This window comes from Pelodiscus sinensis, chromosome 6 (assembly GCF_052426305.1).
Source record: "Pelodiscus sinensis isolate ZL-2025 chromosome 6, ASM5242630v1, whole genome shotgun sequence".
NCBI classification, from domain to species: domain Eukaryota; kingdom Metazoa; phylum Chordata; order Testudines; family Trionychidae; genus Pelodiscus; species Pelodiscus sinensis.
This window is the reverse complement of record NC_143057.1, coordinates 86,356,118-86,381,293: the sequence shown is the minus strand read 5'-3', so window position 1 is coordinate 86,381,293 and position 25,176 is coordinate 86,356,118. Positions and strand designations below refer to the sequence as shown.

The 25,176-nt window shown below is 41.4% G+C and overlaps 2 protein-coding genes across 7 annotated transcripts in view; one reads left to right on the top strand and one right to left on the bottom strand.

Moving 5' to 3' along the window:
• IQGAP2 (IQ motif containing GTPase activating protein 2) overlaps positions 1 to 25,176 on the bottom strand; it is a 214,712-nt gene that overhangs the window by 43,902 nt on the left and 145,634 nt on the right. For all 6 annotated transcript variants that reach the window (XM_075932302.2, XM_075932305.2, XM_075932304.2 and 3 more), the window contains one exon: positions 2,967 to 3,057. In XM_075932302.2, coding sequence (XP_075788417.2) covers positions 2,967 to 3,057 — 91 coding nt within the window. The remainder of the gene's footprint in view (positions 1 to 2,966; positions 3,058 to 25,176) is intronic.
• Positions 6,686 to 13,690, top strand: F2RL2 (coagulation factor II thrombin receptor like 2). The gene is made up of 2 exons (XM_075932308.2): positions 6,686 to 7,370; positions 9,533 to 13,690. The coding sequence occupies exons 1-2, from the start codon at positions 7,307 to 7,309 to the stop codon at positions 10,621 to 10,623; spliced, it is 1,155 nt and encodes a 384-aa protein (XP_075788423.1). The 5' UTR covers positions 6,686 to 7,306; the 3' UTR covers positions 10,624 to 13,690.

The window sequence follows — 25,176 nt, the reverse complement described above, 5'->3', positions numbered from 1 at the left end:
CTCAATTCATTTTATTATATGCATTACCTACATCCTCTTCTACCCCCACTTTACAAATATATTCCTTTTGTACATAAATCCCTACTACTGAAATTGTTAAACATTTCAGTTAATTTTTGTTCAAAACAATGGCTAATAATATACTTTTTTTTTTTAACTTTTTGCATACACCGTTCTTCAATATGACCTCTTCAAACAGCCTCCCTGAGGTTTATGGGTCAAAATGGAAGTTCTCAATGTGACATGAAAATAGATCAAATAATCTAGACTCTAGCCCTTAGTGTGTGTTAGCATCTTCAAACAAAACACACTTGCTCTAAATTGGTCACAGTCCTTTTAGGAAATTTGTAAACCAAAAATTTCTCATCTGAAAACAGATATCATTGATTTGTCTTGGCAGGATATAGATGTTATTTGTTCCATGCTGAGCAGTGGATCTTAGTGACTTTTTTTTTTTTTTAAATAAAGAAAGGTTATTTTTGTTCATAGAATTCTAGGGCTGGAAGAAGCCTCAGGAGATCATCCAGTCTAATCTCCTGAGAGTGATTTGCTAAAAACAATTGTACAGTTTAAGCTCCTGTTTTTCTGAATGCGAAAGCTCATGAATACTCAAAGTACGTATTTAATAAAACATGGTGCCAGACTATACAACAGACTATTGTATTTTTTTAAAAATGAATTCTTACATGGTTCCAGCCTTGGTTAGTCAGATTTCTTGCTGTATAATAAATGCCTCATTATCTAGGAACATAATACAATGCACAGATCTATATAATCTAGAGATGCGAACGACTAGTGGATATCCAATAAGTAAATACTTATTGTATAGTCGACACTAATTGATTAGTCGCTCCCCCTCCTTGTTGCCTCTATCAGAAAGAGGGGGGGAGGGAGAGAGAGGGTGCTTCAAAGCTGCAGCACCGCATGGAGCCAGGGGCCAGACCCTGGACTCTGTGCAGCACTGCTGCTTTGAAATGCCATGGGGAGCATAGGTCCAGCGGTGAACTGCTTGAGTCCTCCTCTGGCCTCGTGCTCCCTGCAGCACTTTTGCCTTTGAAGTGTAGCAAGAGACCTGGGGCTATTGCTACATTTCAAAGGCAGAGGCACCCTTATCAACTAGTCAATGCAAACTGCATCGACTATCCGATTAGCCGATTAATCTAAATTTAACATCCCTAAAATAATCTTTAGACTATCAGTCTTCATATGGTGTTTAAGGAGTAAACACAATCTTTTCTATTATTACAATCTTATTCTCTAATTTTTGCTTATCTTGGTTTACAATTTTTAAGATGGTTTTTCCTTTGTGCACAGAGTTTCCTTCATCTGGCTCATGCTTTTGCCTCACAGCTTCATTAAAAGAATTTATTCCCATCAAAGGAGGTATTAGAGTTCCCAGGTGCTAAGAAGTTCATATCCAGGTAGAATATATTCATTTGAGCCATTCTCTCACTAGGTTCAGTTAGTCTTAAAAACAATAGTACCATCAAGTTCAACAACATTAAAAGATCTATGCATCATTAATAGCTAGTCATACATGTTCAATCAGGGGTGGCCAACCCATTTAACAAAGAGAGCCAAAACAGCAGCAGAAAAAATGCTATGAGCCGCACCAGAATTGTCCAGGAAAAAAAGCTCCCAGAACACAATTGAGCAAAAACAAAAACAAAAAATTTAAAAAAATTGAGGCTGCCCCTTTAAGACAGCCACCATCTTGGGTGACATTTTTAAAACCCCGCAGCTCCAACCCAGTAAGCACAGGGAAGGCTTTGTACCAGTCAGTTCCCAAGCGTGCTGGACTAGAGAGGTTTAACCTGTACTTATATCAACCACAGAAGTACAGGATAAATCAGAGTAAAGCAAGCCTATGAAGCAAGTCAAAATACTATAGGTATTAGACAAAAATATTGACAAATTACCTAAAATATGAAAATTTAACTTTAAAATGCCATTTAATTCTTAGGCAGGGGAAGTTGGAATGTAAGGGATTTACTGTGCCAAATAGTGATTAAAGTGCGTTTCACATAACCAAGAGATACACGCTTCAATTAAAAAAATTCCAGCACTTTCAGACCAAAGACAGTAAATAAAAAGCCTCTTCAAGACGTCACAGCTTTTCTCCCACGGTGTGTCAGAAAACCAATGTTTGTCTCCAGCTGAATCTTTAACTACTACACAGCATTCTTGATTTGGAATTCCTGTACAGTTTGCATATTTATAAAATCTTCAGATTTGTTTATATTCAGTCTTTTAAAAAAGTTCTGACATTGTACATATCCTGGGTTCAATAGCATAACTACTATCTTCTTATAGATAGTAAGCAAGCTGTTTCATTCTGAATTGTCATTTCACCACCACCACCAAAAAAAAACAACAACAAAAAAACTTGAAAATAATTTGAAAAATTAAGGGCAAATGATTAAGTTGGAGTATTTACTGGTATTTGTTAAGAGTCATTGTTTTGAAATCAGAAATCTGACTAATCAAGGCTGTGACCATGTAGGAATTCAGGTTGCAACACAGGTCAGGATTTCAGACTTATGTACAGGACTCCTTGCAAGTGTTTTCCATTACTACACACAAACTTGTCAAACAAAGTCTTACCATTTGCTTCAATTAGTCTCATTGAATCTATTTTCATATCTATACAAGGGAAATTAATACACAGTATTTCACCGGCTCTGAATATGTATTGGCATTTGAAACCTGTTATATCATTTCAGGCAATAGAGATAGTCAAAATTCCTAAATAAAACACAAGGACAACAGTTTGAGAGCTAATTAAATTATTTTACATTTAAATCTTATTTTAATTACCCTGAATCTTTCTTTAATGAAAATAGGATATTTTCCCCCTATTAACTAACTTGTCCAACATACTAAATTGTATATGAATAAAAGTTAGAAATCTTCTCTTTATTGTGAAAAAAAATGCAATTTCCATGTAGATTCAGGTTGATACTTACAATTTGCTGCTTTTTCTATATTCCTATTAGCATCGTTGATTCCTTTTTGTATTTCATCCAGCCAGAGAACTGGTGATTCATCATGTGATCCCTGGGGCAGATTAATAGAAAAATATTTACAGAACAGAAAACACAAGTCAATCTGAAAATACACACTATTAAAGCATCAATAAATAAATAGAAAGCTCTTCTGAAAGCCTGAGGGGATACTAAAGAGAATTTGGCTATATGAATCTGGCAATTAATACAAATAAAAGAAAAAAATTAATCTATTTTTCATAACAAAATGCAAAGTATCATTTAACATCTGAAAGCTCGGATCATTTTTATTCCACCAAAGAAAGATGTAGATTTCTGAATAAAGTTAAAGACAATTCAATATCCATAATTCACCAATCAACAAAGGAACAGAAGAATTCAGTAAGACCACTAGACAACAATATGATTTCCCCAAGGACAGCATAAATCCAAAAGAAGTTTACAAAAAAAGTTAAGAGCTTTGAAAGAATAGTTAACTGGAAACCATGTATATGTGCAGACAAAAAAAAAAAAAAAAAAAGAATAAATAATAAAAAAAGAAGAAGACCTAAAAAATTGTCAGTATGAACTTTATAGAAAGAAAGCTCAGATTTAGTAATGCCAAAATTGCTTTAGTTTCCTGAATTGTTTGAGAACATGAATTAAGGACGAGGGCAGGCATTTTTCATTAAAATCTACCAGTTATCAAATTTTACCTCGTATGCAATACACTTCTTTTGTGCACCCCCATTTGCAGTCCAAGCTTACGGCATTTGGAGGTTTAAATGCCTAAATACACAGACAAACTGAAACAGCAGACACGATTTAACACAGAATTATGGGCACAAAAGAGGAGATCTTACCAAGATCAGACTGAAGTTAAACTCAATTAAGGTGTTCTTAGTGCATTCATCACCAAAGTAACTGTGCACGGAAAATCTAGGATGGTGTGTTTCACCCAATTTCTAGCATGCACATCTTAAGTTTTGGGTACAAGAGAAGCAGAAATGCGAGAGGATACTCCTGCCAGTGATCAGCTTAAAAAGCGGTAGATGGTACTGCAGGGAAGATTGCTGTAGGGGGTATTTAAATAGCTTCAGTGTGCAGGAATCGAAGTCCACACCTATTAACAACTGTATGTGAAAAGCAGACATAACAGTAAAGAGAGGAGATAGGCTGTGTGAAAGCTCTTTTGTTATAAATGTGAAACATTTGTGTGGTAAGTGTGACAAGACATCTATCCATGCGCAACATATGTATGTTTTTGATTGGCAGTTATACATGAATTTTCTTATCGTGAAGTGTATTTGATGCTGATAATAGAGAACAGAATAAACTGATAGTGAAAAATCCTTAAATGGCAGAAGAAAAAAAAAAAATCAACCTCTTGTTTAGTTACTGTAATTTTTTTCTCTTCTTCTCCACCACAAGTTTGTTATGAAATTTTACAGCAAAAACAACTGTAAGCTTGTAGAATGCATTGCTGTTTGCTTTTTTCTTTATAAAATTACAACAATCTCACATTAGTCTCAGTATTTTAATTCCAGCATCCAGTTCAACGATTTTTGAACCAAACAAACTTTTAATTAACTCATAGTACACTTTACTTCCTACGAACTGTAATGTTAGGCACAAGCTATGAAGGACAAAGATTTCTGAATACAAATGCCTTAGAGAATCAACTATACCTCAGACTCATTAGGAGGTGTATGCTGCAGCTATTACAAATGAAAATTACATTGCTTAAAAGAGTACTATTGAATGATGAGTCAGTATTAAGGGTCACTGAATTTCAGCTAGAACCTTGGGATTGGGGAGTAAGGACTGGAATATAATTCCCATGGTTGCAATTTTCCTCAAGAATTATAGTGCTGGTAAACATACAACTCCTGGGCCAGATGATAATTTGTTCACTTAACCTTACCAGTAAGATAGGTGGCAACCAACATTGCACAGCATTTTGCAGTTGCCTGCTGAAAGCTGTCATGTGACACACAGGAAGCTTTAAAAAAATAATGTTTGTTCGTTCATGAGTAGGAACTGCTTAAACAAAGCAGATGGGACATGAACGACAGCCTATAGTACACAATGTCAACTGATGACTACTGGGCCGGTGACAAGCTAGAATGGAGTGCTGAGAGTCTGGGGGTATGTTTACACTGCAGAGTTTTGTCGGAAAAACAGCCATTTTTCTAACAAAACCTGAGTTAAGTCCACGCAGTAATTGTGTTCTTCCGAAAGTAAGTCAAAAGAACAAAGGGTTTTTTCCGGCATTGGTAATCCTCTTTGAGGAAGAAGCCTTTTCTGAAAAAGCTCTTTCAGAAAAAGGCGTATGTGGATGGGGATGAGGGAGCTCTTTTGAAAGAGGAGGAAAGAGGAAAAAACACAGATGCCCTTGTGGCCACTCTGTCCATAATAATCATAGCTTAAATGTGAAATAGCATCCATTCAGTGTGGACGCTATCCCTCGAAAAAGCAGATTGCTTTTTCAATGCGCTTTGGGTGTGAATGTAAGGATAACATATTAAAGTATTAAAAATGATTCCCCCAAGTGGAAGTGACTCCCCATAATTTGTTCCCCACAACTAAAAGTCTAAGTAGTATAAGTTTGTTAAGTAGAAGAAGCATATAAAAGTGTTTAGATTTATTCTTGTTAAAGTGCTTAGATTTAGTGTTATCAAGCTTGATAAGTGTTTAGATTTATTATTATTATTATTAGTTAAGATTGTTAAATGTTTAGATTTATAATTATTGCCCCTCTAGAATATAATTTGTTAGGAATGTAATATTAGGTCATGCAACTTAAAACTGTTAAAAATATAATACTATGTAGCCAAAAACAGCTCCCCTCTCTGTGTCCCAGGGCGCACACAAATTTTTGCAAGTGGCTGCTTGTCAAGACACTAACTACTCTGCTCTGGGAGCCAAGCCCTGTAATTGACTAAGGGCCTTCTCTTCAAAGCATTGTAAAGCAATTAACCCTAATCGCAAAGTGAAACATTGTAACTATAACAGTAACTAACTCAGCAATCAAAGAATGTTTTAAGAAATGCCATCCAGAAACTTTTGTAACTTTTTGTAACTACAACTCTTGTACATGTAAAATTATTATTATACAAAATACTGTATGTGAAACATTAATTAGGGAATGTATGTAAGAGAGAGTGCTTGGACAATGAATGAATGGTTTGAGAGGTGCCAGCCTGAGAATGCAGCATCAAAGGGCTGAAGAAGGCGTCAGGTGCCAGTGCAACCAAAAGGTGTCAAGTGGAGAAAAACTGGAGACTGGAGGTCCACCCTATGAGATCACTGACAAGCACCTGGCAGCCACCCTGAAGACATCAGCATGATGCAGCAATTCCCATAGACTGGAATAGGAAGAAATTCCTGTAAAGATTGGACCAAAAGACTATGGAGTCAGAGTCCAAAATTCTGCTGCCAGTCCACCAGGAGCTTCAGATGCGCATCTGATCAGGACTTCGCTCCCCACTACCATCACTTGTGTACAGAATACCTGGCCAGTATTCTGTCACAAGCAACTTCCAGGTTGGTAACTATAACCTGAATGATTGGATGAATGATTGTTTGTGTGTATATATATATATATATATATATATATATATATATATATATATATTAATTATCTTTCCAATAAATGTGGCTTTTTGCCTTATCCCCCCTCATAAGATCCTGCTTGCTTTTATTGGTACAACATGAACGCGCTCTCTCCTTTGGAAGAATTTTTTTTCAGAAGACCTCTTCAGAATAAAAGTTCTGAAAGAAGCCTGCAGTCTAGACCCAGCCCGAGTGAAACATGCTTGTATTATTGTTATCTAGTACTCCCTATCCTACAATGCCGTTGTTCCCTGTTGTAATTAAGTCTGTAAGCTTCTAGGACATGGACTTTCTTTTTACTACATAATAGCACAACAGGGTTCTAATCTTTGATTGAGAACATCAGGTATCAAATGCGGTCTCTGAAGATTTTAAGCACCAATATTTTCTTCTGAATATTTTCATGTATAAATTCAAATAAAGCAGAAAGACTAAAAAACGTCATGGTAAATTAGGAGTTAAATTACAGACATTAGAAGAGATTAAATTGCTTTATGTCAGCCAGAGGGTGAAACTGAGTCATGTGTATTTACATATTCAGATGTCACACCCTATTGCTGTACTTGAGAAAACTAGTTAAGTATGATCGTGGAATGCTTCTGGATGGCAGACCTAAAAACCACAGGGTTTTATTAAAAGATGTGGATTACAAAACATTTTCAACTGAATTAGAGAGACATTTTGCCAACTGGATTTAACCTGCAACAATGAAAATATTGGTTTTAGTAATAACTGGATTGCTGTCTCTGTCCTCAAGTCTACAGAAAAAAGGTAAGCTTCTGGTTCTAGATGTATTTTATATTGTCTGTATATTTTAGCTTATATCATGAGCATCGGGCTTATCTTTTAGATGCTTATGTCAGTTATAATACCCCAACAGCTGATACACAGCATACAAAGTCCCAGCTGAGACAGATTTTGATTTCTCTACTTCATTTATCTTTTATTTCTCCCCAGTGACCCTTGATAGTTTTGCTAATTGATAAAAGGCAACTAACTGGTTTTGTGTTTACTGAAATGTGGTTTTCTGCATAATCTACCTTCTACTACAGTGCTTGTTCCTATAGGGATGTCACTGTACTGAATCTGTGGAATCGCAGCCTGTGCATAGAAAGAGGAAATCATAAATACAGGATTAATGCTTCGTAGAAGGTGCCACTAAAAGGAAAAAACTCAGCTGATGGGGCAAATTTGTATCAAATACCTGGGGGGGGATGGAAGGGGATTACAAATCCAAAACATTGGGCCCAATCAGAGTGTCACTAGAATTTGTGGGGAAAAAGACAATGATTTCAGTGGGAGCAGAACTAGTCATTTTCAGAGATAAATTGCTTTTGAATTTATTTAAACATACACTGATACATAAGTCTCTTTAAAGGGAAGTCAGGACCAGAGATTTGACTAAAAATGATAAAGCAGGGGTGGGGAACCTCAGGCCCGGGGACCTTCATCCAGACTCTGAGGCTCAGGGCTCCCCCAGAAGTGGGGAGCCTGCGCTGACACTCCAGCCCCTCTGCTTCCCCACCGTGGGGTTGAGGCACACCAAATCTTCGAGGCTGGACCCCTCCCCTCCCTCCAGGCTCTGATGTGGGAGAAAAACGTGGAGAGTGTCTCTAACTTGTGCACGGACCCTGACTGATTTTTCTGTGGGTCAGTGGCTCCTGCCACAAAAAAAGGTTTACCACAGGGGTGGGGAAGTCTTACTCAAATCCACTTCCTATGCATACACCGTCATGGCTGCCCATTCTAATTGTTTGTAATGTTTGGGCATAAGTATCATTTCCTGTAATTTATTTTTAATCCAGAAGAAATTAGTTATGTCAAGTTAGTATAAAAAAGTACTAGGATTCAAAGATTCATACAGGACTGCTCTATACCTTACATTTTGTTCAGAATTTTGGAGCTAGGATTTTATTATATAGTTGATTAACAGCAAAAACTTCATTATGGCCACAAATTCCAAGTGAAAGATGCAATATAGGTGCAAAGTAGGATCATTGCTGGTTTGCAATGATTGATATTTTAAAGAATTTAGCTGACATGTTTCGAGAACAAAATGTTCCTAGACATTCAAAAAGGTGCATATACAAGGCTGAATATTTTTGCTATGGATATGCCTTTACAAAATTCTCTGATCACCATTACCAGGGTTGTTGACATTATTAGAAGAGGCTAAATATACCCATTAATCTTTGACTAGTATGAGAATGTTTACTTTTGAATACAATTCTGCAAAGCTACAAAAGTGTAATGAATTGTATCATGGTTTCTTCATGCTAACAGGAGGGAATCTGGTCAAAAAGTAAAAAGCCGAAGAAGCTAGCTTTATTAATTTATTTAAAAAGAGGATGAGGACAAGGGTTTTGGAAGTTATATAGGTATTCAAAGATAAAAGTGTAAATGTTTCTAAGTGTAGTTCTAATTTGAAAAATGTGTATGTAAAATGGCACCATCTTAAACATATTTGCCTTTTGCATAGTTATATGTACTTGTTTAAGTGACAAAAGCCACTATTTTATTCCTGTTTGCACTGCTGAGCCAATACATTTGAGGTCACATGAATCAAGAAATCTAGTCTCTCTCTGCGCACTATCAGCATGGTTTAGCAAATTGAAAAAGATACACCTGTAGTTTTTGCTAGCAGAATTATGGCTATTCTTAAAAATAGGAAAAATCCAGTGGCATATTCAGGGCTGAGAGTCCATTTATAAATAAAATTATGAGGGGTTTTCCTGACCATGTGATATAGAAATCAGAGACAATACCCCACAAAGCCATTTTTATAGAATCATTCTTCAGATTAAAGTTACAGTATTTATTTCTCGGGGGCAGGGGAGGCGGAGAGAGGAGAGAAGGGGGAGAGGGAGATCTGCATCATGACTGTCCCAAGTAAATACCTTGTATTTTAGCTATTTTCTTTTTTTAAATCTTAGAATCTAAATACGGTCGTAACAGCTCTGCAAGTCAAGATGTGCCTGATATTAAGACCTTTCGTGGAATACCACAAGGCACTTACGATTATATTCCCATTTCTGATATACAAGGCTGGACAAAGACTGTTCACAACAAAGAACATAAATGCTCTTCAGGGAAGTCAAATGGCTCAATATTGAAAGTTAACAATACCACAATGGAATACCTTAATAGTTCTTTGAGCACCAAACTAATACCCGGAGCATATATTTTTGTAGTTTTATTAGGCGTGCCATCAAATGCCATCACACTGTGGATGCTGTTTTTTAGAATCAGATCTGTTTGTATGGCTATCTTCTACACAAATTTAGCCATTTCAGATTTTCTATTCTGTATCCTACTACCATTCAAGATTGCATACCACCTTAATGGAAACAACTGGGTATTTGGAGAAATAATGTGCCGAACTACAACTGCCATTTTCTATGGCAACATGTATTGCTCCATTCTATTCCTGATGTGCATCAGTATCTGTCGTTACATGGCTGTTGTTCATCCATTCACCTACAGGAGTCTACCAAAACGAACCTATGCAACACTAGTATGTGGCATTGTGTGGATAACAGTTTCTCTGTACATGCTGCCATTCTGCATAATGAAGCAAAGCTATTACTTGGAACAATTAAATATCTTTACCTGCCACGATGTACATAATGCCTGTGAAACGTCATCACCATTCCAATTCTACTACTTCATCTCTTTAGCAATTTTTGGATTTGTAATACCACTGGCCATTATTATTTTCTGTTATATCTCAATTATTCAGACACTTTATACGTATAAGCAGAAGTGGTTATGGTATGTTAAAATAAGTCTCTTGATCCTTATGATTTTTGCCATTTGCTTCACACCAAGCAACATCATTCTTATCGTCCATCATGTTTACTACTACTACTATAAAACAGATAGCTTGTATATTTTCTATCTTATTGCTTTGTCCCTAAGCAGTTTAAACAGTTGCCTTGACCCATTCCTTTACTATCTGATGTCCAAAATCAGAGAGCAAACCAATGTTTATCTCACAATGGTTAAAATATCCAGGGAAGAATGAATTAAAATTAAATGTCCAATATTTATTATTTTGTGACATCTGAATGTGGTAATTCAAAATAAAAAATACATTCCATCATTTTATAAATGCTGTCTGTTTAACGAAAAAAGAAGCAGCTTTCATAAGTATCTTAAAATCCCCTTCATTCACATTTTATGTTAAAAAGGCTTCTATAAAAACAGCGTTGCCAAGTCTTGCAGTTTTATCTCAAGTCTTGGGACTGTTCTTGAAACCACAGCTCATGATTGAGGTAAGAATCTGTCTTCACGTATAAAAACAAGAGGTCAGTTTCTAGCCTTTACTGCTATGGAGAAAGGTCTGAAAAATTGAGCCCTAAAGCTTCAACAAAAGAAAGCAAGTAGCACTCCAATTACGTTTTTAAACCAACACCTCTATTTTTGAAAGCTTTCGGTTGGCTGCCCTGAAAATACCTCATGCCGTGATTTATGGTCAATGTATAGCAATAATATAAAGTGGATTTCTACTTTACCCTACTATAGAAACATTTGGCTTATTACACTTAAAAAGTGTAATAAAAAAGCCAGTTACAGTATCCACCACATCCTCTAGAACAGTGGTCCCCCAACGCGGTGCCCGCGGGCGCCATGGCGCCTTCCGGGCCATTTATGTGCGCCCGCGGAGCAATCTGGGCTGGCCCCACCTCCGGGCGTGCGGCAGGTGCCAGCCCCAGGTGCATGGGCAGCCCCTTCCCCGGGTGCACCACACAGCGGTGCCGGCCCCTGGCCCCAGGCGCGCGGCACATGCCGGCCCTGGCCCCGGGCACGCGGCACATACCGATGCCAGCCCTGGCCCTGGGCACATACCGATGCCAGCCCTGGCCCCGGGCACGCGGCACATACCGATGCCAGCCCCGGCCCCGGGCACGCGGCACATACCGATGCCGGCCCCGGGTGTGCAGCGCATGCTTAGCCCCACCCCCAGTCACGTGGCTTGTGAGCCGCCCCACCCCCAGGCGCCCAGCAGCCCCAAAATGTTGGGGACCACTGCTCTAGAACAGTGGTCTCCAACATTTACACATCCAAGATCACTTTTTAAATGTCAGAAAAAGCCAAACCCCACCCCCTCCTTGAAGTCCCTCCCTCTGTTCTCCTCTCCATCACTTGCTATCCCCAGCCCTTATACACTCTCAGGGTACGACTACACTGCCGCTTCTCCCCCCCCCCCCCCCCCGATTATGTCTAGACTGGGCCAAATGTCAGAAAAAAAAAAAAAACCTTCTTTCAGAATCCCCCTTATTCCTCATTGAACAAGGAATACAGGGGTTACCGAAAGAGCATGTTTGCTGTTCTGCTAAAAAAACGGAAGAACAAATGAATCCCAGGACACAGAAGAGTTTTTCAGGGATACCTCTGGAATCCCGGAAAAACTCCTGAAGTCTAGCCATACCCTCACTGGGTTGAGATAGGATGTGTGGGCTCTGGGGTGGGAATGAGGGATTTGGATGTGGGAAGGAGTGAGGTGCCAGGTCAGGGAGGGAATTTGGATGCAGGAAGAGGTGGAGAAGGGGATGCTGGCTTGGGAAGAGGGCTCCAGGATGGGGAGTGTTTGGGTTGGGGTACTGAGCAAGCCACATGCTTGTGGATGTGAGGGTGCAGGAGTCTGGGTTGGAGTATGTGAGGGGCTCAGGGCAGGGATTGGGAGTAAGATGGGCAGTGTGTGGATGGTGCAGGAGTGTTGAGGCAGAAGACTGAGGATGTGGGGCTGTAGGAGTTTGGGGATGTGAGAGGCTCAGGACAGGGGGTTCCAGTGTATGATCGGCTCAGGTTTGGGGGGGGGGGTTCAGAAGGGTTATGATGCTGCAGCCAGATGGGGGCTGTGCCCAATTGGGGGTTTGTTGGCCACGCTTCATTTTTAAATGAAATATGTCAAATATAAAATTTCAGCATTGTCTTTATTAATGAGAAGGACGGGGAACCTGTTTTGAGTCAGGGGTCACCGATCCACAGAAAAGTCAGTTGGGGCCACACAAGTGAGATGCAAAAAAAACCTCCTCCAACTCCCCCACCCCAGCCTCACTAATGTGGCCCCAACTGTGGTAGTGGGAGCAGAGGACATGATACTGGGGAAGAGTGCTAGTGAATTCTGTGGCAGGGGAAAGGGTGCCAGTGGGTTCTGTGGCAGGGGCCAGGCTGCCCCCAGCACGCATCTGCTCCGGGGACTCCTCCCCCCCAGAGGAGGGAAGCCCGGTCAGATGCCTCTTCTCAGGACTTCTAATCCCTTGCCCACGCCAAGGAGGAAAGACCCAGCGTGCGCCTCCTCTGGGGATTCCTCCCTCCGTAAAGGAGGGAAGTCCGGGCACGCGCCTCTTCACAGGACTTCTAACCCTCCCCCCTGCACAGAGAAGGGAAGCCCCAGCGCGCGCTTCCTCTACAGACTCCTACCTCCCCGCCACAGCGCAGAGAGTCCCCAGCATGCCACAGACCTGCTTTGTGGTACCATGCCAGCTGTTAGAGGGAGGGAGAGCAGCTTGCGCAGCCGCTGGACTTCCGTCCACCCTGCAGGAAGCTAGCACTACCTCCCTCGTTGCTGGAGGTAGATAGTGGGAAAAGGGGATCTCCGAACGCCTCACGATCAACTGGTCAGAGCTTCCCCATCGACCACTCAATCGCTGGGTTGGTGACCACGGTTCTAGAATCATAGATTAGAGTTGGAAGAGACTTCTGGAGGTTATCCAGCCCAATCTCCTGCTCAAATCAGGTCTAACCCCAACTAAATCATTCCAGCCAGGGCTTTGTCAAGTTGGACCTTAAAAATCTCTAAGGATGGAGATTTCACCACCTCCTTAGGTAATCCATTCCAGTGTTTCACCACCCTCCTAGTGAAATAGTTTTTCCCCCCCAATATATGAATGTAGAAGTCTAGAAGACTTACCCAGCAATGCTCGTGTCCTTTAGGTCAGGGGCAGGTGTGTGTGGGGACCTGGGGGAGGGTATGCATGTGGGAGCTCACCAGGGCCACCCACAGCGATGAGGACTGTGTTGCAGTTGCTGCCCTTCCTGCTCCTCCTGGGGGTGGGGAGAGGAGAGCAGCAGGTCCTGACCCTGGCTGCCAGATCTTGGTGGTGGTGGGGGAGGGAGAGAGGGAGAAGGGGAGTCCTCCAGGGGTGGGGGATGGGGTTGAGGTTGCTCTGGACAGCAGGGCTCCTATCCCTCTTCTGGTGCTGTGACCTAGGGCCGGGAGGAGGAGGCTACTTATTTGGGCCAGTAGACAGCAATATGGCTAGCCCTGGCTCCAGCTAGCCACTTTTCCTGGTGCGGCCACTCCCCTGTAGTCATTCTGCAGTATAACTGTCCCCAGCCCTTGCTATCCCCAGTAGCCATTGCAGAGCATAGCTGTCCTCTCATCCCCTCCCTTTCTGTGCAATAGAAAACTAATCAAATTCCAGGTACATCCCATTTTCCTGCACAATCAAGCCCTGACCTTTCTTTAAGTTAGGAGAAGAGGAAGCTAAATATAAATTTGAATACCCTAGCTCTTACCCTTAGAAGATGTTCTTGAACAATGGATTGATGGATGGACATATGCACAAATTCTCTAAAGTTATATTATAATCTGTTGTCTCATTGTATTAGAGGTTTGTTTTCCTATGCATGAAGTTTCCCTATGTACTCAACAAGCTGTATCAATGACTCCCACTCAAGATTGAAGCCAGTATCAAGTGAATGCAGGCCCTTTATAATTTATTTTTTTTTAAATAGAGCAGTATTTTAAACACATTGTGCTGGCCTTTAAGAAATTTCCTGTTCTTTTAATCTATATGTATGTTAAGATTGTGTCATCTGCAATATTTGCATGTACTCCCTATGCTTACAGGAAATACCTTGAGTATTAGAAATACTGAGACTTTCTAGTGCTTCGTTATCTATGTTAATTGGCAAGTTGAATGGTATATATGGTTAACTTATAGAAGTTTATGAAAAGTTCAAAATTTACATTATAGCAATAATACAGAGTTAAGGTTCTCACAAGATTAAAATACATCCACATATACACTTACTTCTGACAATCCATGGGATTTTGTTCAGGTAGATCCTTATATTTTCTTGACATATGTTAGCACCATTTTGAGATAAAACAAGTTTTTAAATTTTTACATACTGAAAAATGTCTTGCAAAAGCGTGCGAGAGACCTTAGACTCCAATAATGCCTCCATACAATAGGAGTCAAAGCTATTTAATTTTAATTACAGCATTATTTTCATTAAGCTTGAGTGGTAAATATATTTTAAGAGTAGCTTCAAAAATAATCCAGATGCCACAAAAATTTCACTGAAGAGATTAAAAACGAAAATTTCCATGATCATTTTGATTATATGAGACTTAAGTTTATATATTTGCCAAGCCTGAATAGATATTTATTTACAAAGTGTAAGATCTTTGGTTATGATTCAAGATAGCTACAGTACCTTTAAACAGCACAGTCTCTATGGCTATGTCTAGACTGCAGAGTTTTTCCAGAAGGGAAAAACTCTGCCACATCCAGGGAATGTGTCCGCTTTTTCAGAACAGTTTCCAAAAAGTGGGCACATTCTTTCGGCATCCCTGTATTCCTCATTTTATGAGAAATAAGGGATCTTCCAGAAAAGGAGGTTTTTCCCCCACATTTGGCCCCCGTGTAGACAGGACAAATGTTGGAAAAGACTCTTCCCCTTCACCCCCCCCCCAAAAAGCAGAAAGAGGTACACAAATTGTGGTTCGCAATTTGCATATCCTTTTTCTGAAAAACCCTGCAGTGTAGACATAGCCTATACTGTAAGCAGAAAGGTGATGCAATAGTTTGGAATGGCTTCACAAAACAGAACAAGCACCTACCACAGATTCCAAGTATTATAATCAGCTTTTTAGTAAAGTGGATTTATGGAAAAACTAGATTAAACACTGTGTTCATGACAATGGAATGGAGGAGACCAGGGCTTCCGATGCATAGAAAAAACCCCCGAGGTAATTCAGACCCAGTTTCAGTTTAACTGAGCCACTAAAATCAGGGGTGTGTAAGTCTCAGAATGCTAAGGACAAGCAGTCCTTGGTGTCGTCTTATGTCTATCACCCCACATAAATAAGACATTACACTAGAACTGTGGTTCAACCTATTTAGTATTGTGGGCCGCATATTCAGCTCAATTGTTACTTGGGCAGCACGCACAGAACTGCAGTTCCCCTCCAAAGCACCCTATGTCCAGCATCCCCCTGTCCAGTGACCCCTTCAGAGACCCAGGCTAGGAATGGAGCCTTGGACACCAGCTGCGGTCTGAGCTATACTAGCAAACCCAGCACAGGATCGGAACACTCAGTCTGGGGCCAAGAACCGAGCCCCATGTAAGACCTTTGATTGCTACAGCATCCAAACAAACCCCCTACTTTCCACACTACGCTGCTCTACGGCCCCATCCCTCACTGCCCAGAGCCCCCTGCAAAAACTCCCCAGAGACTCACCCTCACTACCTCCTGGCAGCACTCATCAGTGCCTCACCAGATACTATCTCCCCTTCAGCAAGTCCCGCCCTGTCTGACCAGAGTGGCAAATTTTAATTTTTTAAAAAGACAGCTGGACATTTTATCAGGCTGCATGGAGCCTGTGGGTTGAGAACCACTGCACTAGAGCAGGGCTGCTGGACACACGGCCCGTGGGCCACATGTGGACTGCAGCCTGTTTATGGCCCACGGCGCAGTTTGGGTTTCCGCGGGACTCAATACATAGCCTGCGGGTGGGATCCTTTGAACATGGCCTTCACTGGGAACATGCTCCACAGTGGCAAGGCATCTCACAGGTAGGGTGAGCACTGAAAGACGCAAGTGGACCAGCTGGCTGGAACAGATGAGTACAGGGTGTCAGTGTTCCTAGCCCTCCAGGGAGGAAGTGCCTTGTGGGCAGAGCGTGAGAAGTGCTGACTGGCTCACGCTGGCCATCTTTGGGTCCGGCACCATGACTTAAGGCTTAATCTTGGTATTCATGCCCATCAATGTAAAATAAGATTTTTTATATATATATATATATATATATATATATATATATATATATATATATACGCAACCACACTTAAGTTGCAGTCCTCGGCATGTGCTGTGAGTATCATTATAGTCCCCAGGTCTTCAAAAGTTGAATAGCCCTGCACTAGAGTAATGTGTCAGGTATAGTCAAACTAATACTTGCAAAGGAGACATTTCCTTTTAACCCCCACGGCTCATCCTTAAAACTTTGCCTATTAAATTGGGGGTGCAGATTGGACCTCCCTGGTCTGGCACCCTCAGGCCCTGACCCATCTTGGATGAGGAAATTAGCCAGCCCTTCAGCCTGCTGTCCCATAGATAGATGCAGCAGCACAGGAGCAGCAAACAGAGCTGTAAACAGGGGAGTTTGAGTGAGAGTTTGTAAAGGGAGTTTGGATATTGGAACTTGATTGGGGTTTGTTTTTGCTGTGGAGGGGGTGTTTTGGTCTGTTTTTGTGTTCACCGGACTAATAGAATTTTGGTGAGAAAGTAGGTAAAACACAGAGGCATTAGTGGCCATGGCCCAAGTAGTAGAGAGCAGAAGGAGGATGATTGGATGTGGTAGCTGCGGTATGTACATGATTCTGGAGGGGGTACCTGAAAGGAGTTTTGTTTGCATGAAGTGCCGCCTGATAGAGCTGATGGAAGAAAAGATCCAAGGACTGGAGATGCAGGTGGAAACTCTGGTCGAGTTTAGAAGGGGGTTTGAGCAGATGATGGAGCAAAGGCATGACGTGGCTGAAGGGGAAAGCTTAACTATGCAGATGGAAGCAGGACCAAGGGCCTCAGAGTGGGGACTGCTGGGTGAAGAAAATGGAAAGTGGAAGCATGTGACTCAGAGAACCAGGCAGAGGAAAAGATGGGTCAGTGAAGGAAAAATAGAGCTCAAGAACAGGTAGGTGGATCTGGAGAATGAAGGGGTACAGCAGGTAGATAATGAAGATAGAAGGGTAAGGAAGAAGAGAAGAGTGGCTAGTCCCATAGATAAAGGGGAAGAATTAATGGAGACAACACCAATAATGAGCATTAGGAGGATACAGGATAGGTTAAAGAGGATTACAAGGGAAAATAGGAAGAGCAAGGACTTGCAGCCAGAGGAACCAAGAGATAGACCAGAGAATCGCACTGTCACTAGGAAAAAGCAGGTCTATGTGATTGGGGACTCCTTATTGAGAAGAATAGATAGGCCAGTAACCAGAGCTGATCCAGAGAATAGAAGGGTGTGCTGTCTGCCAGGTGCTAAGATATGGGATGTGGAACTGAGGTTGAAGAGGATTATTAAGGGAGCAGGAAAGAATCCATTGATCATCCTTCATGTAGGAACAAATGATACGGCTAGATTCTCACTGGAACGAATTAAGGGAGACTATGCTAGGCTGGGGAGGACGCTCAAGGAAACTGAGGCTCAGATAATCTTTAGTGGGATTCTGCCTGTTCCTAGAGAAGGGCAACTAAGATGTGACAGGATTATGATGATCAATAGATGGCTTAGGCAGTGGTTCTATAAGGAGGGCTTTGGGATGTATGGTCACTGGGAGGCATTTATGGACAGAGGACTGTTCTCTCGGGATGGACTTCACCTAAGTAGGAAGGGAAATAGACTTCTAGGATGGAGGCTGGCTCAACTGATTAAGAGAGCTTTAAACTAGAAATTTGGGGAAGACGGTTGGGAGATGTCCAGGTAATCTCTACGCCAGATTTTAACACTGAGAGGGAGAAAAACGAAGTAAGAAAGGATATAGCTGAGGGTAGGAGAATGTACATGAGGAAGGGTAGGGTGGATACTAGTCTAATAGGTCATATTGGAGGTACAATGTCCGTGCCAAATTGGGTAAAGAATGTGAATGAGGCCAAACAGCAAAAATTAAGATGTTTGTACACGAATGCGAGGAGCCTGGGTAACAAAAAGGAGGAACTAGAGCTATTATTCCTATAATATCTGGTTTCACTTCCTGGACCAACAGAAACATGGTGGAATACTAGGCATGACTGGACTACAGGTATTGAAGTGTATGTGAAATAAGGGTAAAGGTGGTGGAGTCGCATTGTACATCAAAGATGAGGTAGATTGTAAAGAAATAAAAAGTGATGGAATGGAGAAGACAGAGTCTGTTTGGGCAAAAATCACATTGGGGAAGAAAACTATCAGATCCTCCCCTGGGATAGTGCTTGGGGTGTGTTATAGACCACCAGGATCCAATTTGGATATGGATAGAGACCTCTTTAATGTTTTTAATGAAGTAAATGCTCATGGAAACTGTGTAATCATGGGAGATTTCAACTTTCCAGATATAGACTGGAGAACAAGTGCTAGTAATAATAATAGGGCTCAGATTTTCCTAGATGTGATAGCTGATGAATTCCTTCATCAAGTAGTTGCTGAACCAACAAGGGGGGATGCTATTTTAGATTTGGTTTTGGTGAGTAGCGAGGACCTCATAGATGAAATGGTTGTAGGGGACAACCTTGGCTAGAGTGATCATGAGCTAATTCTGTTCAAATTAAATGGAAGGATAAACAAAAATAAATCTGAGTCTAGGGTTTTTTATTTCAAAAGGGCTAACTTTAACAAATTAAGGAAATTAGTTAGGGAAGTTGATTGGACTAAAGAAATTATGGATCTTGAGGTGGAGGAGGCCTGGAATTATTTTAAGTTAAAGTTGCAGAAGCTGTCAGAAGCCTGTATCCCAAGAAAAGGGAAAAAAATTTATAGGCAGGTGTGTTAGACCAAGCATCTCAGAGAGGTGATTAAGAAAAAGCAGAAAGCATATAAGGAGTGGAAAATGGGAGGGATCAGTAAAGAAAGCTACCTTATTGAGGTTAGAGCATGTAGGGACAAAGTGAGAAAGGCTAAAAGTCAGGTAGAGTTGGATCTTGCAAAGGGAATTAAAACCAATAGTAAAAGGTTTTATAGTCATATAAATAGGAAAAAAACAAAAAAAGAAGTAGGACCGCTAATTACTAAGGATGGAGTGGAGGTTAAGGATAATCTAGGAATGGCCCAATATCTAAACAAATACTTTGCTTCAGTCTTTAATGAGGCTTATGAAGAGCTTAGGGATAATGGTAACATAACAAATGGGACTAAGGATGTGAAGGTAGATATTACCATACCCGAGGTAAAAGCCAATCTTGAACAGCTTAATGGGAGTAAATCGGGGGGCCCAGATAAACTTAATATTCTTGGATGAAAGGAACTGGCACATGAACTTGCAAGTCCATTAGCAAAATTTTTTAATACATCTCTAAACTCAGGGGTTGTACCATTTGACTGGAGAATTGCTAATATAGTTCCTATTTTTAAGAAAGGGAAAAAAAGCGACCCGGGTAACTATAGGCCTGTTAGTTTAACATCTGTAGTATGCAAAATCTTGGAAAATTTTTTGAAGGAGTTAGAGACATTGAGGCTAATGGCAATTGGGACAAATTACAACATGGTTTTACAAAAAGGTAGATCGTGCCAAACCAACCTGATCTCCTTTTTTGAGAAAGTAACAGATTTTTTAGATAAAGGAAATGCAGTGGATCTAATCTACCTCGACTTTAGTAAGGCATTTGATACAGTACCACATGGGGAATTATTGGTTCAATTGGAAAATATAGGGATTAATAGGAAAGTTGAGAAGTGGATAAGCAACTGGTTAAAGGGGAGACTACAGCGGGTTATATTGAAAGGTGAACTGTCAGGTTGGAGGAAGGTTACTAGCGGAGTTCCTCAGGGATCGGTTTTGGGGCCAATTTTATTTAATCTTATCGCTGACCTTGGCGCCAAAAGTGGAAGTGTCCTAATAAAATTTGTGGATGACACAAAGTTGGGAGCTATTGCCAATTCAGAAAAGGATCGGGATATCATACAGGAAGATCTGGATGATCTTGTAAATTGAAGTGATAGCAATAGGATGAAATTTAATAGTGAGAAGTGTAAGGTTAAGCATTTAGCGACTAACAACAAGAATTTTAGTTATAAGCTGGGGACACATCAGTTGGAAGTAACGGAGGAGGAGAAGGACCTCGGAGTCCTGGTTGATTATAGAATGACTATGAGCCGCCATTGTGACATGGCCGTGAAAAAGGCTAATACGGTCTTGGGATGTATTAGGCGAGGTATTTCCAGTAGAGATAAGGAGGTGTTAGTGCCATTATACAAGGCATTGGTGAGACCCCATTTGGAATACTGTGTGCAGTTCTGGTCTCCCATGTTTAAGAAGGATGAATTCAAACTGGAACAGGTACAAAGAAGGCCACTAGGATGATCCAAGGAATGGAAAACCTGTCCTATGAAAGGAGACTCAAGGAGCTTGTCTTGTTTACCTTAACCAAAAGAAGGCTGAGGGGGGACATGATTGCACTCTATAAATATATTAGAGGGATAAATACCAGGGAGGGAGAGGAATTATTTAAGCTTAATACCAATGTGGACACAAGAACAAATGGATATAAGCTGGCTAGTAGGAAGTTTAGACTTGAGATTAGATGAAGGTTTCTAACTATTAGAGGAGTGAAGTTCTGGAACGGCCTTCCAAGGGAAGTAGTGGGGGCAAAAGATCTATCTGGTTTCAAGATTAAACTAGATGGGTTTATGAAGGGGATGGTTTGATGAGATAACATGATCTTGGTAACTAATTGACCATTCATTATCAGTGGGAAATAGGTCAATGGAGGGATGATAGGAGTTACTCTAGAGAACTTTCTGGGTGTCTGGCTGATGAGTCTTGCCCACATGCTCAGGGTTTAGCTGATCGCCATATTTGGGGTCGGGAAAGAATTTTCCTCCAGAGTAGATTGGCAGAGACCCTGGAGGTTTTTCGCCTTCCTCTGTAGCATGGGGTACAGATCACAGCTGGAGGATTCTCTGCATCTTGGGGTCTTCACAGTATTTGAAGGCTTCAATATCTGAGATATAGGTGAGAGGATTATTCTAGGAGGGGTGGGTGAGATTCTGTGGCCTGCACTGTGCAGGGGGTCACACTAGATGATCATAATGGTCCCTTCTGACCTTAAAGTCTATGAGCTCATCCTTAAAACTTTGCCTATTAAATTGGGGGTGCAGATTGGACCTCTCTGGTCTGGCACCCTCAGGCTCTGACCCATCTTGGATGAGGAAATTAGCCAGCCCTTCAGCCTGCTGCCCCTCCCTGCTGCCAGCTCCTTTGGCCCAGCTGTAGTGTCTACAGGCCAGCTCCAACCCCACTGCTGGCACACTGCCAGATTAGGCTACAGAAGCCACAACCCTGTTGCTGGGCAGCATGAAGCCCCAGCCACGCTGATTTGACCAGGCTGCCATGGCCCCAGCAAGCTTCCCCTTCTGGTTTGCTGTGGCTGCAGTTTTGGCCCCACTGCTGAGCAGCAGGAAGCCCCAATTATGGGGCCATGGCCACTGCCCAGGATAAAGCAACCCCCAACCACCAGGCTGACATGGCCCCAGCCAAACTGCCCTTCCTGGGCTGCTGTGGTCTGGGCCTGGCTGCCGATCAGCAGGGAGCCCCAATTGCACTCTGCCACTGCCCAGGCTGCCGCAGCCCCACCGTGACCAGACTTGCAGGGCTGAGCTGGGCTCTAAGATGCCCTCCTGCTCTGATCATGCCGGGCCATGGATGTTGCTGGATCAGAGAACCCTGGATCTGGGAGGTGCAACCGGTAATAGGGGCTCTTCTGGGAGGTAGGAGGAGTGAGCCTGGCAGATTTTCCTGGACTTTGGTAAAACGCCAAATGAAATAAAAATTAGCTGAATAAACTGAATATAAACTTCAAGGAGGACTTAAATCGGTCTAAAAATGTTTGTCACTGTTACAAGCAACATCCAAACTTACTGTAATTTAAGAGACTGTTCTCAAATACGTAACAGAATCACAGAATACTAGAACTGGAAAGGACCTCGAGAGGTCATCAAGTCCAGTCCCCTGCCCTCAGTACTGTCTAGACCATCCATGATAGACATTTTATCTAACCTGCTCTTAAATATCTCCAGAAATGGAGATTCCACAACCTCCCTAGGCAATTTATTCCAGTGTTTAGCCGCCCTCACTGTTAGGAACTTTTTCCTAATGTCTAACCTAAACCTTCCTTGTTGCAGTTTAAGCCCATTGCTGCTTCTTGTATCCTCAGAGGCCAGGAAGAACAATTTTTCCTCCCTCCTCCTAGTGACACCCTTTTAGACACCTGAAAATCGCTATCATGTCCCCTCTCAATCATCTCTTTTCCAAACTAAACAAGCCTGTGAAAGCAGGCTCTTTGCTGGCCAGGCCACTCGTGCGTATTGCCATACGAGCAAAAGGTCAACTTCCCCTTGATGAAAAACCTTACACTATGTAAATTAAAGATCAGCGATGAACAGGAACCAAAACTAGACCTGAAAAGTTCATGTAAAGTTCGTGCTGGTTGTGCCATGCCCGATAAGGCAGAACAGGAAAAACAGGAAACCATCTCACTCCCTTACTCCTGTCACTTAACAGACAGGGTCTGCTAGCCTATCACAAAAAGCGCACAAAAGCTCTCTATAAAAAAGCTTCCCCTCCTGTACCAAATTGAGTAATCTCGAATAAACATTGGATGGCAGAATGAGCCAGGTCCGAGAACTGATCACCCGAGGGCCACCTCCCGCTCACCGAACCAAACGAGTTTCTGTAGAGCGTAATGTATACCAAACATGTTGTTGTAGTTTGTGTGTCTGTTAAATGTAAGTATTGTTATCTGAAATTGTTTAGAGGTATTGTTAAGTAGTAGTGTTAAAAGTTTTAGATAAATGCTTAGTCTTATAAGTAAGACTGATGTAAATGTAACTTAATAATCCCTGGTCCCTTGTTAACTATTGGGATTTAGAGAAACCTCAAGGAAATTTCTATACTGTATTGCATTTTGCTTATTGGCCATTCTAATAATTATTTGGTGCCTACGTATGTAAGAAATTGATAAAATCATAATTTATACGTAGAAGCCCTTTAATAAAAGTTTAAAAGATATTTAGTAATAGTTTGCCTGTTTCTGCTCCTCCCTGGGGCTAGCCACATTTCCGAACCTTTTACTTTAAACCACAAAGCCCAGTTCTTTCAGACTTCCTTCATAGGTCATGTTTTCTAGACCTTTAATCATCCTTGTTGCTCTTCTCTGGACCTCTTCCAATTTCTCCACATCTTCCTTGAAATTTGTGTCCAGAACTGGACAATACCCCAACTGAGGCCTACTCAGTGCAGAGTAGAGCGGAAGAATGACTTCTCGTGTCTTGCTCACAACACACCTGTTAATGCATCCCAGAATCATGTTTGCTTTTTTTGCAACAGCGTCACACTATTGACTCCTATTTAGCTTGTGGTCCACTATAACCTCTAGGTCCCTTTCTGATCTACTCCTTCCTAGACAGTCCCTTCCCATTCTGTATGTGTGAAACTGATTGTTCCTTCCTAAGTGGGGCACTTTGCATTTGTCCTTATTAAACTTCATCCTGTTTACCTAAGACCATTTCTCCAATTTGCCCAGATCATTTTGAATGATGACCCTATCCTCCAAAGCAGTTGCAACCCCTCACAGCTTGGTATCATCTGCAAACTTCATAAGGGTACTCTCTATGCCAATATCTAAATCACTGAGGACAACATTGAACAGAACTGGTCCCAAAACAGACTCCTGCGGAACCCCACTTGTTATACCTTACCAGCAGGATTGTGAACTGTGCAAACAGTTATCCAGCCAGTTATGCACCCACCTTGTAGTAGCCCCATCTAAGTTGTATTTGCCTAGTTTATTGATAAGAACACCATGCGAGACCGTATCAAATGCTTTACTAAAGTCTAGGTATACCACATCCACTGCTTCTCCCTTATCCACAAGGCTCGTTATCCTATCAAAGCGATCAGATTGGTTTGACATGATTTTTTCTTTACAAATCCATGATGGTTGCCCCCTATCACCTTATTATCTTCCAAGTGTTTGCAGATGATTTCCTTAATTACTTGCTCCATTATCTTTCCTGGCACAGAAGTTAAACTAACTGGCTTATAGTTTCCTGGGTTGTTCTTATTTCCCCTTTTATAGATGGGCACTATATCTGCCCTTTTCCAGTCTTCTGGAATCTCTCCCGTCTTCCATTATTTTCCAAATATGATAGCTAAAGGCTCAGATACCTCATCTATCAGCTCCTTGAGTATTCTAGGATGCATTTCATCAGGCCCTGGTGACTTGCAGATATCTAACATTTCTAAGTGATTTTTAACTTGTTCTTTATTTTATCTTCTAAGCCCACCCCCTTCCCACTAGCATTCACTGTGTTAGGCATTCCATCAGACTTCTCCGTGAAGACTGAAACAGACAAGTCATTAAACATCTCTGCTATTTCCAAGTTTCCTGTTACTGTTTTCTCCCTTCTCACTGTAAAGGGAGAAATGGGCCTACCCTGTCCTTGGGTCTTCCTCTTGCTTCTAATCTATTTATAGAAGGTCTTCTTGTTTCCCTTTATGCCTCTAGCTAGTTTGAGCTCATTTTGTGCTTTTGCTTTTCTAATCTTGCCCCTGCATTTCTGTATTGTTTGCCTATATTTATCCTTTGTAATTT

What these genes read in the sequence shown, in the direction of transcription:
- F2RL2 (XM_075932308.2), top strand. Translation starts at nt 7,307, where the DNA reads ATGAAAATATTGGTTTTAGTAATAACTGGATTGCTGTCTCTGTCCTCA. An exon ending in CTCAAGTCTACAGAAAAAAG is followed by an intron (nt 7,371 to 9,532) that starts GTAAGCTTCTGG and finishes TTTAAATCTTAG; the next exon opens with AATCTAAATACGGTCGTAAC.